The sequence below is a fragment of the Micropterus dolomieu genome, linkage group LG18 (assembly GCF_021292245.1).
Source record: "Micropterus dolomieu isolate WLL.071019.BEF.003 ecotype Adirondacks linkage group LG18, ASM2129224v1, whole genome shotgun sequence".
NCBI classification, from domain to species: domain Eukaryota; kingdom Metazoa; phylum Chordata; class Actinopteri; order Centrarchiformes; family Centrarchidae; genus Micropterus; species Micropterus dolomieu.
The window spans coordinates 11,471,696-11,489,009 of NC_060167.1; the positions used below are offsets into that span (position 1 = coordinate 11,471,696).

Genomic DNA, 17,314 nt, shown 5'->3' on the forward strand with positions numbered 1-17,314 from the left:
ATTGTGCAATCAATACAAGAGAATTGTAATGAGATTGAAGAAGAGCACAAGACGTGCATGTTAGGGGTAAGAGGTGTTGGAAGAGGAAGTGTTCTCGGAAGAGATGTGTTTTCTAGAACTTCTTAAAGTTGGAGAGAGGCTGCATGTATCACATTGTCATGTTTTTAAATTTTTGTTTATCTTTTTAAAGGCATGAAATGTTCCTGGTTTGTAGGAAACCAACAATGCAAACCTCCAAAATAATTTGTTTTCAATGATATGAAGGAACAAAGCAGCACATTGTCAAATTTGTGTGTCAAGAGCCATTTTTGTAAGATATGACTGAAACAAATTGTCATTGTCAAGTTTATTTATTTTTGTAAAGGAATCTACAAGCAATTTCAGCACTAAAAATGACCAAAAAAGGTAAGCTATATAAGGTAAATTATATTTATATATCCCATGTAGGGAAATTAAAGTGTTACAGCAGCAAGGGAGAGTACAAATAGTTTTTAAAATCACTTTACTAAAGGAACAATAACATTACAAGACAGAACTGGGAAAAATCAATATAAATGAAGACTTGAATAAATGTTTTACAAAATTATAAACATAAACAAATCTGTGTAAAGAAAATATGTATTGTTGCAAAATGCAGTGATAGTATTTATTTTAGGGATCTAGAGTGTATTCTACAAATGTGTTTGTGTTCACTGTTCATCCCCTGTACAGTAGTTCCCTCTCTTCAGAGCCGTCTCGAAGTTCGTGGTAGGTAGGAAACATGACATTTCCAGCTTTCGTCTCAAACAATGGACAATTTATACAAACACACCGGCCGCTTTCCATTTTGTTTCCACTGAATTATAATGGTGAGTTTTCTTTCAAACGCAGTGACATGCTGAGGTGTTTGTAGCTGTTGACTACAGACAGAGGGGCGGAGAAGACTAGAAACATGCTGTACCGACACGCCTACTGTTATGATTTGAGAACTAGGCAAACTAACTGAAGCCGTCGTCTTTTTCTGTATTTATACAGAAAGGAATAAAAGACAACCATCTAAACACATTTAAATCAATATGTTCTAACACGCTACAATTGCACAAACATTTAGATCAGGTTTTAAAACGATAGTGTTGTCTTTTCTAAAAATCCCCCCCATAACTGCATCAGAATGGTTTAGCCCAGATTCAAACTTGATGTTGTGCTCTATTGCTTTTAACGGCAGGTAGATGTTACCTAGCGTTATGTACGTGTGTTTTTCATCAGCATCTTCTAAAGTCTTCATAAATTCCCGAAATAACAACAACCGGTAAGTTGGGAGAGGGCTGCAACTAATTATTTTCATTGCCAATTAGAATTATTATTTTGTTGATAAATCATTTGGTGTAGCATCCTATGGAGATGTTATTGAAACCGTGAGAGGCAAGTGAGAAAAACAACTTGGTGATCCATTTTCCAAGTCTTATCTAAATTGTGTTTGTTGTTAAAACCTATGTAGCTGTTGTGTTGATTTGCCTGGGCTTTACTTTTTGAGCAGAGTGTAACGTTAACGTAACTGGTTTGCTGGATGTGTCTTAAGAAATTGGATTGAGGAGTGAAGACGAGCGCTTCTCCTTGTCGTTAACACTTGGCATGGAAACAGCTGTTTAGCTGTCAAATGTTAGCTAATAATAATTTTCTTATAATGTAAACATTACTGAAAGCTACCTTTTGAGCTGTAAGTTAGTTTAGCTAACATTAAAACTATGTTTGCTGGTTTTAATCAAGTGGCATCCTTCAGGTCTGAAAAGTGAAGCCACTGCGGAAAAGCCTTAAACCTGCATTCTTTCTAATGGCCAGCAGGGGGCGGCTGCACTAGTTGTAAAAAGATGTCCGATTGCATTGGAGTTAATGACAACAGTTAATGACCCTACATCTCACTTTATTTATTACCTCAGTAAACACTTTACTAATGAGTTTGGTCTCAATCGCTAGTCTCAAGTCTTCTTCAATATAGGATAATGCCTACTTAGTAAACGATGGTCCCATTTAGAGGAAAATAGTCAGTCCCTACTACCTTATGATTGACTAGTTGTTACCATGGCGTCCTATTATCACTATCCCCCCATCCCCATGTCTGTCCCGGTGACAAATACATTGAAATAAATAATAAAACAGACAAATGAGTATATTAATACACTTGTTAAAGTAAAATCTGTCAGGCACAATATGGTATCCAGCTCCTCATCCTCTATACCAGGCTGCCAGGCAGGACAGGTTTAAAAAAGAAAAAAGTCGTTTTTTTTTCTTCTTCAAAACAGTCTGATGTTCATTTTGTAAATTAGGGTCGAAATTAGAGTAAAGTAGATGATAAAGCAGTATATAAATTAGGGTGTGGCTACCTTGTGAATTAGGATAGAAGCAAATCCTAACTAACCATGGACTTATTTTTGTTTTTAGCCTGTTTTTGACTTGCCAAAATTAGCAGTCCAATTAATATCACAGTTAAAGTGAATTACGGAGTCACCTTACTAATCAAGCTAGCTAGCTCCACCCTCTCATTGAAATATGGTCACGTCTGGTTTCCCAAAACAAGAAGGCAACAGCCAAAAGAAAACAATTTAGATCAGACATAGAAAATGGATCACCAGAATTTTTTGTTGCACTTGCCTCACAGGGCTTCTGTAAGTAGTTGGATTTCTTGTTTTATTTTACTGACTGTCCAGAAGCCAAAAATATTTAGTTTACTATCATATGATAAAGAAAATCAGCAAATCTTCACATTTAAAACGCTTGAAATGTCATGTTTAGCATTTCTGCTAGAAAAATAACAATTATTAAAATGGCTGCAGATTTTTTTTCTGTCGGTTAAGTCATTGATTAATAAACTTAAAATTGCAGCCCTTTATATTTTTATTTTACACATTGCTATAACAAGAAACAAAACGATCAATTTCACCAAGCTCTGTTGAATTTGTTAGTTACTGAGAATTTAAATGTCTAGACTGTTGCTGAAATGCCAAATCAAAGAGATGAGACCGCTGATGATTCCCCTGCTGACCTTCCCTGTCTGGAAAAACTTGACTCTCCTACGGGTATGAAGCTTTATTAAGGCAGTTATTGTTTTCAGGCACGTTCAGGGACCTGTAGTAATTTAATTATTACCACCGTTGCAGTTCTAATTATCTGTGGGTGTGTGTGTCCTGTCTGTGGTGTCAGGGAGCCCACCCACTGCCTCATTATCCAGGCTGATGGAGCTGGAAAATTGTGTTTCCAACCTGAGCCTTGCACATGAGATAGTGGTGAACCGAGACTTCTGCTTCAAACCCAAGAGCCCTACTACAGACAGGCAAGGAAAACACTCCACCGCAGCTAAAGTGACCTTGTTTTATTCTTATGTCCAAAATTTAGTGAGAGTTTAGTCTCTTCTGAGCTATTTTCTTTTGTTATTTTCCTTCTGTAGCCTGGAGGGCAGAGTGACAGAGATTGTTCACCGGGCGTTTTGGGACAATCTTCAAGAGCAGCTGAACAGTGATCCTCCAAACTACAGCCATGCTGTCATTCTGCTCCAGGAAGTCAAGACTGTAAGTGTCTATGGCACCAAATCCAAGTAGGTCTATCTGCGGGTCCACAGTAGTACAGGACCAGACTACAAGCTGTCAGACTTTTAAACTCAAATTCATCCTCAGCACTACTCCATTGATTATAGTTTATTTCTGTTTTACCATATTTTATAATTGATTCTGTATTAATGTATATTGTCTGCTCTGTAGCAAGAAGGGAGTTACAAAACTCAGTTTCAATAAAGCTACCTACAACATGACATGCCTTCAAAATGGTAGCAGTTTGGGTAGGTTTAGGCACAAAAAAGACTTGATTAGGGTTAGGAAGAGATTATGTTTTGGGTTAAAATAAGTATGTTAATCCAGGAAGTTATCTCGGGGTGTGACATGTTGTAGTACAGTGGGTGTGTCTGTGAGACTGCAGAGAGACCCTTCACATCAAATCAGAAGCTTTACTAGCAGATGAAGAGTGTCTACTGAGACCTCTGATCCCATTCATTGCCATATGCTTTCAAGATCAAAACCAGAGTTTACACAGTATGGACAAATGACACATAACACATGGCCAGCCTTTAGTCACTGGAGCGATCTGCTCTTTGCAGGAAAATAAATAACAAATAATTAGTATTAATAAAAATATAGAGGTAATAGTAGGTAACGTAATATTTTCATTACTGAATTATCTATTCATATGTATATAATCACATGATATCTACATTGCAATGATAGTGATATTTGTAGAGATGTTGTGGCTAATGATAGTTATTATTGACTAAAGGAATAGTTTGACATTTTGGGGGATATGCTTATTGGCTTTCTGGGAGTGAGATGAGAAGATTGATACCACACTCATGACTGTGGGGTAAATATGGAGGTTGAGCCAGCAGCAGCTTGGCGTAGCTTAGCATAAAAACTGGAAACAGGGGAAACAGCTAGCCTAGTCTGTCCAAAGATAACAAAATCCACCTACCAGCACCTCTAAAGCTCCCTATTGGCAAGTTATATCTCCTTTTGTTTAATCCTACAAAACCCAAATGACATGTGGGCATCGTGTGCCAAACTATTCCTTGGCCAGGCACAGTCACTTACTGGACTCTCCGCTGGTTTACTGGCGACCTCATGGTGACAACAAGACTTCAGCGATATCAATCTCACATTTCAACTGAACTCTTGGCAAGTGTATTTTCCAAAGTGTCTCTTCCTTTAATCTATCGATTAGAGACCAACTGATGCAAAAAAGATTTTTAGGCCAATACAGATATTTGAGAGTGGGGAAAAAAAATCAGCCAACACGTACTTCAACACCACATTGTTTTAAACAAAAACAGCCAATAATATTGGCCTGTTGATTCATCATTTGAGCTCTTGTAGGGATTATGTTTTCATTTAATTGATTCATTGTTCCTGATATCACTGTGGGAGATATTATTAGATTGTTTGTACGTGTAGATGAAAAGAATGGACCTTATTTAAGGCGCCTTTCTCGGCACTCAAGGACACCGTACAGGGATGCAAAGACATTTAAAAGCAGCAAAACTAAGAACATTAAAACAAGCTAAAAGCAAAGAATTTACATCAAATGAGGTAGGCAGTTTTACACAGATGTGTTTTGAGTTGCGATTTAAAATGGGAGAATGAATTGATGTTTCTAAGTTGGGGTGGTAAAGAGTTCCAGAGACGGGGGGCAGAGCGGCTGAATGCTCTGCTCCCCATTGTGGTGAGACAAGCAGGGGGGACAGACAGGTGTATGGAGGAAGAGGATCTAAGGGAGCAGGTGGAAGTTGGACCCTGCAGGAGATCAGACAAATACGGAGGGGCAAGGTTGTGGATGGTGGGGGAGGACGATGGTTTGGTCGAGAGGTAGAGCTGGGTGTCATCAGCATAACAGTGGAATTGAATATTAAATTTGCGGAAGATATTGCCCAGGGGAAGGAGATAAATGATGAAAAGTAAGGGCCCCAGGGCTCTGTCCTGGGGCACACTGAAGTGACGGGGGAGGGACAGGATTTAAAAGACTTACGTTGAACGAACTGAGTGCGGCCAGAAAGATAAGATGTGAACCAGTCTAACGGAGTGTGAGTGATGCCGATAGAAGATAACCTGTTGAGGAGAACAGAGTGACAGATGGTATCAAAGGCTGCATTCAGGTAGAGGAGGATGAGAATGGTAAGTAGTCCAGAATCAGAACCACCACAAGGAGGTCATTGGTGATTTTGATAAGTGCTGTTTCAGTGCTATGAAGTGGACGGAAGCCAGACTGGAACTGTTCATACAGGTTATTGTGGGATACATGAAGATGGATTTGAGAGGCAACTGTTTTTTCAAGAATTTTGGAAATGAATGGTAAATTGGATATAGGATGGAAGTTATTGAAGTTAGAGGGGTCGGCGCCAGTTTTTTTTCAAAATCGGGGTAATGGCAGAAGTTTTGAATGATGTAGGGACAGTTCCAGTGGTGAGAGAGGAGTGGATGATAGCAGAGATGAGGGGAACCAAGGAGGGAAGGCAGGCTTTAACAAGTTGTGTGGGAATGGAATCAAGTTGACAGGGCTTGGATTTCCTGAAGAGTTCTGTAATTTCTGAGGTAGTGGGGAGCTGGAAGGAGGAGACTGGATGTGTGAATGGGTGAGAGTCGGTTGAGATACTGAGGTGAGGAGTAGATCCAAGGTGCTGGTGGATGTTTTTAATTTTTTCAGTGAGAAATGACATGATAGAGTTGAAGAAGGATGTTGTGTACAGGTGTACAATTATACTGGAGTAGTAGTGGGTTTTGGTGTTAGCAACAGAGTCCTTACAACATAAGATGTGGTTATTGTACATTTCTTTGTGAATAGTGAGACCAGTTTTCCTGTACAGACGTTCAAGTTGCCGACCTTTGGCTTTCATGAGACGAAGATCGGGGGTGAACCAAGGGGTCGAGACGGAAAAGGAAACAGATCTGTTTTTTAACAGAGCAAGGGAATTAAGAATGTTATGGAGTCCAGTGTTGTAGTGAGAAACCAGAGCATCGGGGTGGATAGATTGTGAGTGTCAGGGAAACAGAAGGAGTGGATACTTGAAGTGAGAGTGGCAAGATTAATGTTCTTTATATTCCGAAATGAAATAAGGCGTGCTATTTTAGAAATGGAGAGAGTGAGTTTCAATGTAAATTAGAGGAGAAAATGGTCAGTTATAGGGAGTTCAACAGCTGTAAGGTCAGAAGGGGTGACACCAGAACAGCATATTAAATCCAGAGTATGTCCTTTTGAGTGTGTTGGGAAAGTAGTATATTGTTGGCATCCAAAACTTTCTAAGCAGGAGGTGAAGTCTTTAGTAAGAGGCAGATTGACATTGTCCATGTGGATATTAAAATCACCCAGCAGTAATATATTTGGTGAGAGAGAAGATAAGTAAGTGAGAAAAGCAGTAAAATCATTTAAAAATTCACTGTTTGGTTTAGGGGGGCGATAAACCGTTGCAATGATGGTTGGGGTGGGACCAGATAACTTGCAGACAACAGATTCGAACGTGCTAGAGACAGGTGCGGACACCGGCGAGACTTCCCACTTTTTGCGATACATTATCGCCGGAGCAGGTCAGCCGCCGAAAAACTGAGGCAGACCTGTCACTAGCAGGTGAACAGGCATTAGAAAGAGCCAGACACAAACAAACAAGATGTATGTCCTAACGGCCCACATTATAGATGGGGATTTAAGCGACGTGAAAACGCAAGATGAGGCTTAGACCAGAACGGAACAGGTGAGATAACTATGAAGGCTCAGACAAACAGTAGTGCCGGCAGATCGTAAGGGTATTCCGTATGAAGGGAATTACACTGTCCGATTGAGTTATAGAACCATAAGGTAAGTCTGAAAGTTAAAAGATACGAGGTTTACCAGCGAGCAGCGGCAGCAAGTTGCGCCAGCGTTTACTCGCATCCGGGTTCCGGGTAAAACTACATCTTGTACTCTAAACCACATGAACTTTTAAGGGTGAGCTGAAATTTTCTGTAGGTCAACTTAACTACACTAAAGATATCCTCATATTGCCTGTTAGATGCTTCAGTCCCTGCTGCTGCCTGGTCACGTCAGACTGAGATCTCAGCTGGACGAGGTGCTGGACATGGAGCTGATCCAGCAGGAGGTCGATCACGGAGCTCTGGATCTCCACAGATTGGCAGGATACATCGTCAACACCATGGCATCTTTATGTGCACCTGTGCGTGACTCAGAGGTCAGGGCACTGAGGGACCTCGAGGGCCCTGTGGAGCTACTGAGGTGAGGGGCAGGTTAACAGACAAAGCTTGTGTCTAACTAGATATCTGAATAAACCCAGGTTATTTGACCCATTTTTACACAAAGCAAGGTCTGTAGCCAACTGCATCTCCATACACATCACAGCTAAACCAGATTATTACATCAGATCTAAGAGTTTTAGGCCTTCATTTCATTGAAAGTAGTCTGTAAAGTTTACTGATATCTTCTTCATGTTACTTCTCACTGTCATTTGGAGCCACCAACGGGTTAAAATTATTTTTTGTTAGTGTGTTTGTGACTTTGATGTAGTCCCAGTTTGTGCCTCTCATGTATCAGCCTACATTCGAGTCACACACACAAATTTAATTTGTGTGTAAAGTCTACAAAAGATCTTAGTATGTACTTGCTTGTTTCAAACTAGCTAACTAGTAATTTACATAATCAGGTTTCACTATTAAAACATTACTGATACTGTAGCTTCATGAGCTGTAATATACTGTAACCTTGAAAAATACCATTTTAACTGCCAATCCTTTGTAAGTATGGGCATGACTGTGCATTCATGTAGAAATATTTCTGTTATGGGTGAGTGGAAAATATCCGTCTAAGCTAACCTAACAGTATTTAGTCATTTTTGTTATTAGCATAATGCTTTGTAATTTGAAGTTTTTTGTGTAATATAATTTAAATTCCTCTTAGTTTACACTATTATTAGATGGCCTTTTGAATTGTCACTATATATTACCTCTTTTACTCATCAACCCAAAGGGGTCATATCAGTTCTCTTCCCGTTAACTAACCGTGTGTAACAGTTACACCTGGCATAGTAGGCGTAAATATTTAGTACCTAATCTCTATGTAGTAACTAGTTTGTGTGATGCAAACCCTTTTCATTTAGAGAAACTGATGGTTGCCTCTGTGATTCAGATGTATGTAACAGGAACAAACTGGGGCTAACTTTGTAGGAGGCTAAAAGTAAAAAACTATATTTCAGACATTATAGAGAGCTGGTCAACTTGTCTTCAGAAACTTTGTCCACCTGTGCATCCATACCTTCTGTTACTTCCACTGAAAACTGAACGCAATGGTGCTTTTTTTCTAAATTAGTTCACATCATTAAAAAATCAATTAATCATCATTTGTTTTCTTGTGACTTGTTATTGAATCTATATTTTTGTCAAATCAATTATTCATTTTTTGGATGTTGTCTTCTCCCCCTGTGCCTTTCCTTCTTCCTGTAAAGCACTTCCTCCATTTGGAATAGTGCTATATTAATAAAGGTCGCATTTGTAATAAATTTTTTTTGGTAAAGCATCCCAAAAACTGTTTCATGCAAAACTGATTCCCCTGCCCTTCCCTTAGGGAAATCTTCCGTGTCTTGGGCCTGATGAAGACCGACATGGTTAACTTCACCCTCCAGAGCCTGAGGCCTCACCTCCTGCAGCAGGCCGTGCAGTACGAGAGGGCCAAATTCCAGCAGATTCTGGACAAGCAGCCAGGTGAGGAAAGGAGCTTAAATCTCAAACCTGACTGCTACAGTGTGAGTGACAGATGGTGAAGGTGACTTTGTGACTGTGAAATGTATGGTCATTACATATTTCACTTCTTAATTAAAAAGATTTTGACCTTTGTCGCTCTAATGCACTGTCCTGCCATTTTTCAGCTACTCATAGATTGGGTGAAGAGCTGGACAGCCAATCAGTAAACTCTATTCTGGCTAAGTACAGCTGGCAAATCAGGGTCATTGGCAGAGTGACAGGGCCCTTGGTGCTGACACAGTCAGGTTAGCTGTGATACTAAATATACGCAAGTCTTTTATCCCCCTAGAAAGAGTGTCCTTCAAATTAAATTTTGTAAGCAAATTAAATAATGTGGTTACAGTATTCTATATACCAGCAATATTGTAGTTTTAATAGCATTTTTTTCCAGTCATCTTGGATGCTGTGAGAGTGAAGCAAATGTGCTATAAAACACATTGTAATTGGTTTTGGTCCCCATACTCCCTAAACATCATTCAAAACACTCTTCACACTTCAGCGGCGTTGCAGTAGATCTTAATCATGTGAAACTGTTGAGGTTTTCATTTATACATATGTCTTTTACTGTTTTTCTTCAGCTTCTCTGGACAATACCACAGCTTGGCTTCAGGCAGCAGCGTCAGAGGAGGAGTCGGCCAGTAGAGCCCAGTCGGAGTCTCCCAGTCCTGACAGCCGAGGTCCTGTTAGCGCCAACGCTGTACTAAACCGGGCCTACATGCGTCTGTTATTCTGGGACCCGCAGGACCAGAAATATCCTGAGGTCAGCTGCAGTCTGCAAAATTATATCACACTACACTTCCTTTCATCAGAGTGATATTTTATTGATTATCAGGGAATATTCAGTCTCCCAAAACACCCCTTCACCCTGATGCATGTTAAAGCATGTGACAACTCATTAGAGCTCATGTAGCATTGTAGAACAGCATTTCCCAACCTACCACCTGTCTGACACAAAGTCCTGTCAGATGAACTAAAGTATCGGCCGGTAAGGGCTTTAAAATTCTGTATCGGTCCAAAATGAACATTCCTGCCCGTATAACAGGCCGATGCAAAGTGAGTTTAAAACTGTCGGATATCTGCAAAAGTCCAGTTTCATGCATCCCTATCTACAGTCTTTCCATGTACCTCCTGGCGGGTACATGTACCCTTGGTTGGGAATCACTGTTGTAGAATATCCAAAGCCGAGAATGCTGTCATCTAGATGTAGCTGTTGGTTTTCTTTGTAAAGTTCCCTATGATTAACCATATGACGTGACCTCGACCTCCTCACACAGACTGCGTTGATGGACCGAGCCCGTCTGGAGGCTCTGGGCCAGCGGCTCCAGCTACTGGTCCTGGAGGCATCGGTGCTGCTTCTGATCAATGCTCAGTGTGGAGGCGCCATTTTCTCCCTGCAGGGGTTTGTAGGTAAACTCAGGCAGTCCGTCGCTGCCCTGCTGGAGGGCAGTCACACCAGGTAAGAGGAGGATTTGGTGATGCATGTACTGGCTGTCATGGGGAACAGGTATTGTATGAGAAGGAAACCAATGGAGGTGACAGGAGGCAACTAGCTTGTCAGAACGGATCCAGCTAACCTCATTCTTTCTGTTTAGAGAAGCCCCGTCATGATTAGTGGATAAATGTGGAACAGCAGCTTGTGATATTCAAGGCCTGCTCACACTCTGGTCCAGGGTGCAATAAAATGTAGCAAAGGCTATTTATCCCATACGGATCTTTTATTAAAATCTAATTTTATTTCATCTAATTCTCTTCTGAGACCTAGTTGTTATTGACTTCCATGAGTCCCTTTGCTCAGTCTCTTATTAATGGATAAATTCATATGCCTGCTGTGACCTAATACACATCTAATGAAGCCTGCAGGTGATTTGTCTAATGCTGGTTTCTGGTGCTGCAGGGAAGCTGACCTGAAAGGTGCGCTGCTGGGTCTCGGGGAGACAGTACTGCAGCAGGTGAATGAAACTCTGAGCGGCCAGGGAGGAGCAGCGCTGCCTCAGGAGAGCCTGGATCTGCTGAAAGGACAAATATCCGAGCTGTGGAAGCACAACAACCCTGTCCGCACGCTCATAGGTCAGACTGAGCACAGGGACTAGGGAAATCATTAATTGAAGCACAAATGGCGAGGGGATGGTGTAAATCCACATATTACATTTAAGTTTCCATGTATTTATTGCTAGATTTTGGTGGTTGTTATGTTTTAATAAACATTTAAAGGTTCAGTATGTAATATTTAGGAGGATCTATTGACAGAAATGCAATATAATATAGGTTTTCAGTGGTATATAAAGACCTTACATAATGAACTGTTATGTTTTTATTACCTTAGAATGAGCCATTTCTATCTACATACGCCGCAGGTCCTCTTACATGGACGTTGCCATGTTGCGGCGCCATGTTTCTATAGTAGCCCAAATGGACAAACGTTTCTTTAGAACGCGTTTATCACTACATTGAATGTGCACAAAGAAAAAGAAGAACAAGTAACGTTAGTAGTACTAGTAGTCGTGGTTTATTAGAAGTAGGAAAATAAGCGAAATTTGGACAACTGGAGGGCCACACGTAATATTTAGCACAAGAGTCGACAGAGCATGTCGGCCAGGGAGGGGTGAGAGGTGCATGCATGTAGAGTCGGAATAATCAGAATCTTTTTGAACCTCCTTAAATCTTTATTGCAAAAAGAGAAATAAAGTGTATATGGGACATAAAGAAGTATACAGAACATTGATTCGTGCAAAATCATGTGTTGCATATACATAATTTGAAAACATGTCATTTGTAATATGGTTATAACGCTTAGTTTGCTGTCCGTGTAGAGTGAACTAGATGTCTGCATGTTGTTTATACGCTCTGATAATGCTAATTAGCGTCTATGTTGATTCCACATGAACGCACACTGAAGTTGGAAGAACAATTTCACAACTCGGGAAATGGGACCATCCGAGAAGCATGTGAATGCACCATGAGCTGCTGGTTGCAATTTGCAACCCTCATCACTAGATGCCACTAAAACTTACACACTGAACCTTTAAGTTCAGTAAGTAAGTAATATTTTAGGCTGATAAACCCTTCAAAGCTGTTGGAAATACATTTTGATAGAGAAATTGAAGTATGTTTTAGTCTATAAAAAGCTGACAGTTTGGGATGCACCATTTTCACTCAACAGGAGAAACATGCCTTGCAATGAAGGTTTATTTTCTTTATTGATTAATCAGCCCATTATTTTCTTAAGTTATTGATTTATCATTTTGTCAGTAAAATGTCTGAAAATATTTAGTTTGCTTTCATATATGACAAAAAAAAGCTGTAAATCTTCACCTTTAAGGAGCTGGAACCACAGGATGTTTGGTGTTTTTGCATGAGAAATTACTCAATATTAAAAACACGACATGTTCACATTTTAGACATCTTTTTGCTGGATACTGTTAATTGTAACAGCTTACCAAACTTAGATTACCTGAGCTGAGTGATTTTTATGTTTTCAACTTCATTTAAAGTAGACAATTCAGACTTTTTAGGGTGATAAACTCTTCAAGACTTATTCAAAATACATTTTAATCTGTACAAAGCTGACATGTTGCACATTTTGTCATTTAGTTTGCGTTATCTCTGTCCACATGCATCTTTTTAAACTTACATATGTGGTGTTGCCGAGAGATAAATTCTTCCCTACTCTCTCCTTCACCCATTCATCTCTCTCTCTCTTAATCAAACACAGGAGGAAGGGTACGGGGCTTCCTCCAGGCCTTGCTGCAGGGCGGCCCCGCTAAAAGGAGTCCAGAGCTGCCCTCTCCCCTCAGGCTGGTGAGTGCTGAGCTAGCCGACATGGGGATGGCCTTTGGGCAAGTCGTACACTTCAACCGAACAGTCTTTGGCCCCTTCTACGCACCCATCCTCAGGAAACTGCTGTTCCCACCAGGAGAGGCTGAGACCGGGGAGGACTCACGCTAGGCTGGGGCGACCCAGACAACCTCCAGTGACCTTAAAATAAGCTGCCATTTGCATTAAATGTGTAGCTATAGATAGTGTGAATACAGTGAATGAATGTTTGAGGGAAAGACATTTACAGTCTGCGGGGGGGAAAAATGTTGTATATTATATTTTTTACAAAAAAGTCTAAATCAAAGCCTGAGGCAGGTGCTGAATTATTATTCCATTAATGCATATTACGCACACATTTGAGTGCACAAAACATCAGGACACCTAATAGATTGTGTGAAACAAAATGAGTAATAGTTTTTACTTGGACAAGAGTAACAAATAGTTTGCAGTGTGTTAATAACAAGAGACTGATTGTGATTCTGAAATGTTTAGAGGAGAGCAGTTGCTGGAAAACACATTTTTTGGTTTTCACTCAGTTTACTTTGTCTCAAGATAAACACCCTCAGGAAAAAAAAAAAAAGTACCAAAGATTATCCTAATAGTTTGTAAATGACACTTCAGTTTTAAAATTTAGCTGGTTTCTTTATGTTGGCAGATGTTTGTATTAGGGCTGAACGATTAATTGCATTTGCATTATTATCGCGATTTGATAACACGAGATTTACTAATCGCAAAGGCTGCGATTACGTTCTGGTCACATGACACGCGAGAGTAAAGCAGTCTGCAGAGGAAGCATCAACTTACGCTCTACCTTGACTTGTACAGTGGCCTTAAGCTTGACAGAAGCTGACACTACAGAAACTGTAGTGTCACACAGGGAATGAAAGTAGCACCCGTGGGTAACTTGGTGATGTTGGTGGTTGAAAATGTCCAGCCATCCGCTGCTTAGACAGACAGGAAAAATACACAACAGAAAGACGCGTGTAGTAAGGTAAGCGTATTGTGGCGATCGGCGCCTGTGTCACACACAGCCACCAGTCAGCTCAGTAACTATCTATGTAAGGGCGTTTCAAACAAAACTCACAAGTACGAAAGACGCCCAGTCTGTCCCGAGTTAAGAGATAGACTCCTAGAGATTTGAACGGAGATAAGGACCTTAATTAGTGGTTGAACTGTGGGTTTTGTATTGAGCGCTTACTGTATAATACAGTTCTCACTGCTAAGCTATCTGTGGGTCATACTATACATTGATTTATTGCTTGTCTGTTTTTAATAATACAGAAGGTAAAGAGCTTAAAAATTAATCGCATATTAAATCGCAATCACAATGTTGGTAAAAAAAATAAATTGGCAATTAGATTTTCCAAAATCGTTCAGCCCTAGTTTGTATGTATAACTCACCAAAGACAGTGTGCACTTTTTTCTGAGTTTTTATTATTATTATTATTATAAACCAAAAATATACTCAGTGTTTCCCATACAGTTGTTGGTATTAGTGGGGGGTGGTGTGTGGAACAGGCGCTTATTTGTAAATAAAAATGAAACTGATTAATTGTAATTTTATAGTTTGTGAGTTTATTACAATAACTCACATGGTTCAGTTGTTTTATTCCATGTTATATAACTGAAACTAAGTGAACATCTGTAATCCATTTGGTTTGCAGGAGAAATAGTTTTCAATTTATTTTTGAGGTACAACCTTCCCATGCCGAATTCTATGGCTGGGATATCTGTGTGGTAGCAGCTACTAGGAGACTAACTGTGCTCATAAGACACTGTGCTGGAGCTGATATATATTCCTACAGTTCGGTCCGTGTACATTGCGGCCAACGGATTTTCGTTTTGAAACGAAAAAAACAAAAACTAAAAACGGCTCGTTTCCCAATTACTATTAGTAAATAGGGAAACGGGAAACAAACCGTTTTTCGTTTTGATATTAAAAAACGGAAAACGAAAAAAAATCTCGTTATCCGATTTTCTTTGATGTGTTTATAGATGGAGATCGGAAATTCAAATATGAGTGTATAAATCTTAGTCCTCAATTTTGCATTGGGTTTTTTTGGTGACCCGGAAGCTATGGTAAGCAGTAAGCGGCTTGGGGTGCTATAGCCTATATGCGCGCTTGACAGACTGTGCACGCATTTTCCTTCAACATAGAGTGGTCGTATGAGATCACCGAGGTCCAGACCTCAGTAATTATGTAGGCTATGTATGTATGTATAATAATAAAAGGAATAATAGAAAGATTAAATTGGGAGAAACAATTTTCTGCCATTACATAGGCTAAATAAAATCATTCGAATAAAAACCATTGATACACTGTCCACTTAAATGAACAGCATGAGGGTGCAGCTGATTATTAAGCCGCTACCATAATTTCTCCATTGCTCCATTAGTGCCTCTAAATTGTTTTGGATGTAGAATTCTGTTTCCTCTGCAGAGTTTCCTCTGTCTGTCCTGTCAAGTTCATAACAACAGTTTTTAGTTTTGCTGCATAAATGTCCCAAGGATATTTGCTGTGACATTATTGCGCCCATGGAAACGTTTAAAATGACTGACAGCAGCCTCTCTAATCATGAAAGTAAACCGTAAGACAAAACACTAATACATCAACATAATAATGAAATCACCTGGAAAGTTATAAGGGTCGGTAGAGATGGGATAAATCAGAGAAAATCATTAGTTGGGTTGAGTGGATGGATGATTTATGCGTAAATGATTATTCAGATATTGTCAGAGCCAGTCCACATCACACCAATGTAGCTCCTATAATCGTGACAAAACAGTGCAAACAGCTGCTGATGTCAAATTAGTAGGCTGCAATATCAACCAGAGCATTCAGCACTAACCTGATGTATTTTATGTTGTCGTTTAGTAACAATAGTGCCCATTATGGAGTCTGTAGCCTACATGTCATTTGCACAGTGTTCCTCCCTGTCAATAAGCACCCCTCTTCCCGCTTGTAATTAAGTAATGGGCTATGTTTCCACCTTGCGATGTCCTGAATTAAAACAACACTGTAAGAATGCACAGGTCAAAGATGCGCTTTTTGTAGTCCATCTTCGTAACATTAGATATGCAACTCCAAATCCCTGACTTTGGAGTATGTGCCATAGGCCCGCAACCGCTTACTTGGCTGCTTACCATAGCTTCCGGGTCCCGAAAAAAAAACAATGCAAAATTGAGGAATAAGATTTATACACCCGTATTTGAATTTCTGATTTCCATCTATAAACACATTAAAAAATTTTTTTTTACTAATGGTAATTGGGAAACGAGTCGTTTTTGTGTTTTTCATTTCAAAACGAAAATCACGGGCCCAGTTCCAGGAAGCCATTGATTTTCTATACAGCATGAGACTATTTGTCAGACTCTTGCTTACGTTGTATAATACATCCGAGTGAAAATGTGAGTTTATATGTATACTTTGGCTGTTTATCTATCGTTGTGTCGTAATGCAGTTAAACCACAGACTGATAAGAACAGGTACAATGTACAGTGAGGAAAATAAGTATTTGAACACCCTGCTATTTTGCAAGTTCTCCCACTTAGAAATCATGGAGGGGTCTGAAATTGTCATCGTAGGTGCATGTCCACTGTGAGGAGAAAAAAAAAAAAAAACATCAAAGAAATCACAATGTATGATTTTTTAACAATTTATTTGTATGATACAGCTGCAAATAGGTATTTGAACACCTGTCTATCAGCTAGAATTCTGACTCTCAAAGACCTGTTAGTCTTCAAAATGTCCACCTCCACTCCATTTATTATCCTAAATTAGATGCACCTGTTTGAGGTCGTTAGCTGCATAAAGACACCTGTCCACCCCATACAATCAGTAAGAATCCAACTACTAACATGGCCAAGACCAAAGAGCTGTCCAAAGACACTAGAGACAAAATTGTACACCTCCACAAGGCTGGAAAGGGCTACGGGGAAATTGCCAAGCAGCTTGGTGAAAAAAGGTCCACTGTTGGAGCAATCATTAGAAAATGGAAGAAGCTAAACATGACTGTCAATCTCCCTCGGACTGGGGCTCCATGCAAGATCTCACCTCGTGGGGTCTCAATGATCCTAAGAAAGGTGAGAAATCAGCCCAGAACTACACGGGAGGAGCTGGTCAATGACCTGAAAAGAGCTGGGACCACCGTTTCCAAGGTTACTGTTGGTAATACCCAAAGACGTCATGGTTTGAAATCACGCAT

The 17,314-nt window shown here is 39.9% G+C and overlaps 1 protein-coding gene across 6 annotated transcripts; it reads left to right on the forward strand.

Moving 5' to 3' along the window:
* Positions 1-231: 231 nt before the first annotated feature.
* Positions 232-13,720, forward strand: LOC123987522 (T-complex protein 11-like protein 2). Of its 6 annotated transcripts, XM_046076491.1 has the most exons (13): positions 232-405; positions 712-747; positions 1,246-1,288; positions 2,963-3,053; positions 3,178-3,307; positions 3,422-3,542; positions 7,556-7,776; positions 9,118-9,254; positions 9,419-9,538; positions 9,872-10,053; positions 10,568-10,749; positions 11,188-11,360; positions 13,006-13,720. In XM_046076491.1, the coding sequence occupies exons 4-13, from the start codon at positions 2,975-2,977 to the stop codon at positions 13,236-13,238; spliced, it is 1,578 nt and encodes a 525-aa protein (XP_045932447.1). In that variant the 5' UTR covers positions 232-405; positions 712-747; positions 1,246-1,288; positions 2,963-2,974; the 3' UTR covers positions 13,239-13,720. The 6 variants fall into 6 exon arrangements, with proteins under 6 accessions (XP_045932447.1, XP_045932445.1, XP_045932446.1 ...); XM_046076489.1 differs by lacking the exon at positions 232-405 and having other exon boundaries at positions 729-747; positions 1,205-1,288; XM_046076490.1 differs by lacking the exon at positions 232-405 and having other exon boundaries at positions 733-751.
* The last annotated feature ends 3,594 nt before the right edge of the window (positions 13,721-17,314 follow it).

What these genes read in the sequence shown, in the direction of transcription:
- LOC123987522 (XM_046076491.1), top strand. Translation starts at nt 2,975, where the DNA reads ATGCCAAATCAAAGAGATGAGACCGCTGATGATTCCCCTGCTGACCTT. An exon ending in TGCTCCAGGAAGTCAAGACT is followed by an intron (nt 3,543 to 7,555) that starts GTAAGTGTCTAT and finishes ATTGCCTGTTAG; the next exon opens with ATGCTTCAGTCCCTGCTGCT. An exon ending in GATTCTGGACAAGCAGCCAG is followed by an intron (nt 9,255 to 9,418) that starts GTGAGGAAAGGA and finishes GCCATTTTTCAG; the next exon opens with CTACTCATAGATTGGGTGAA.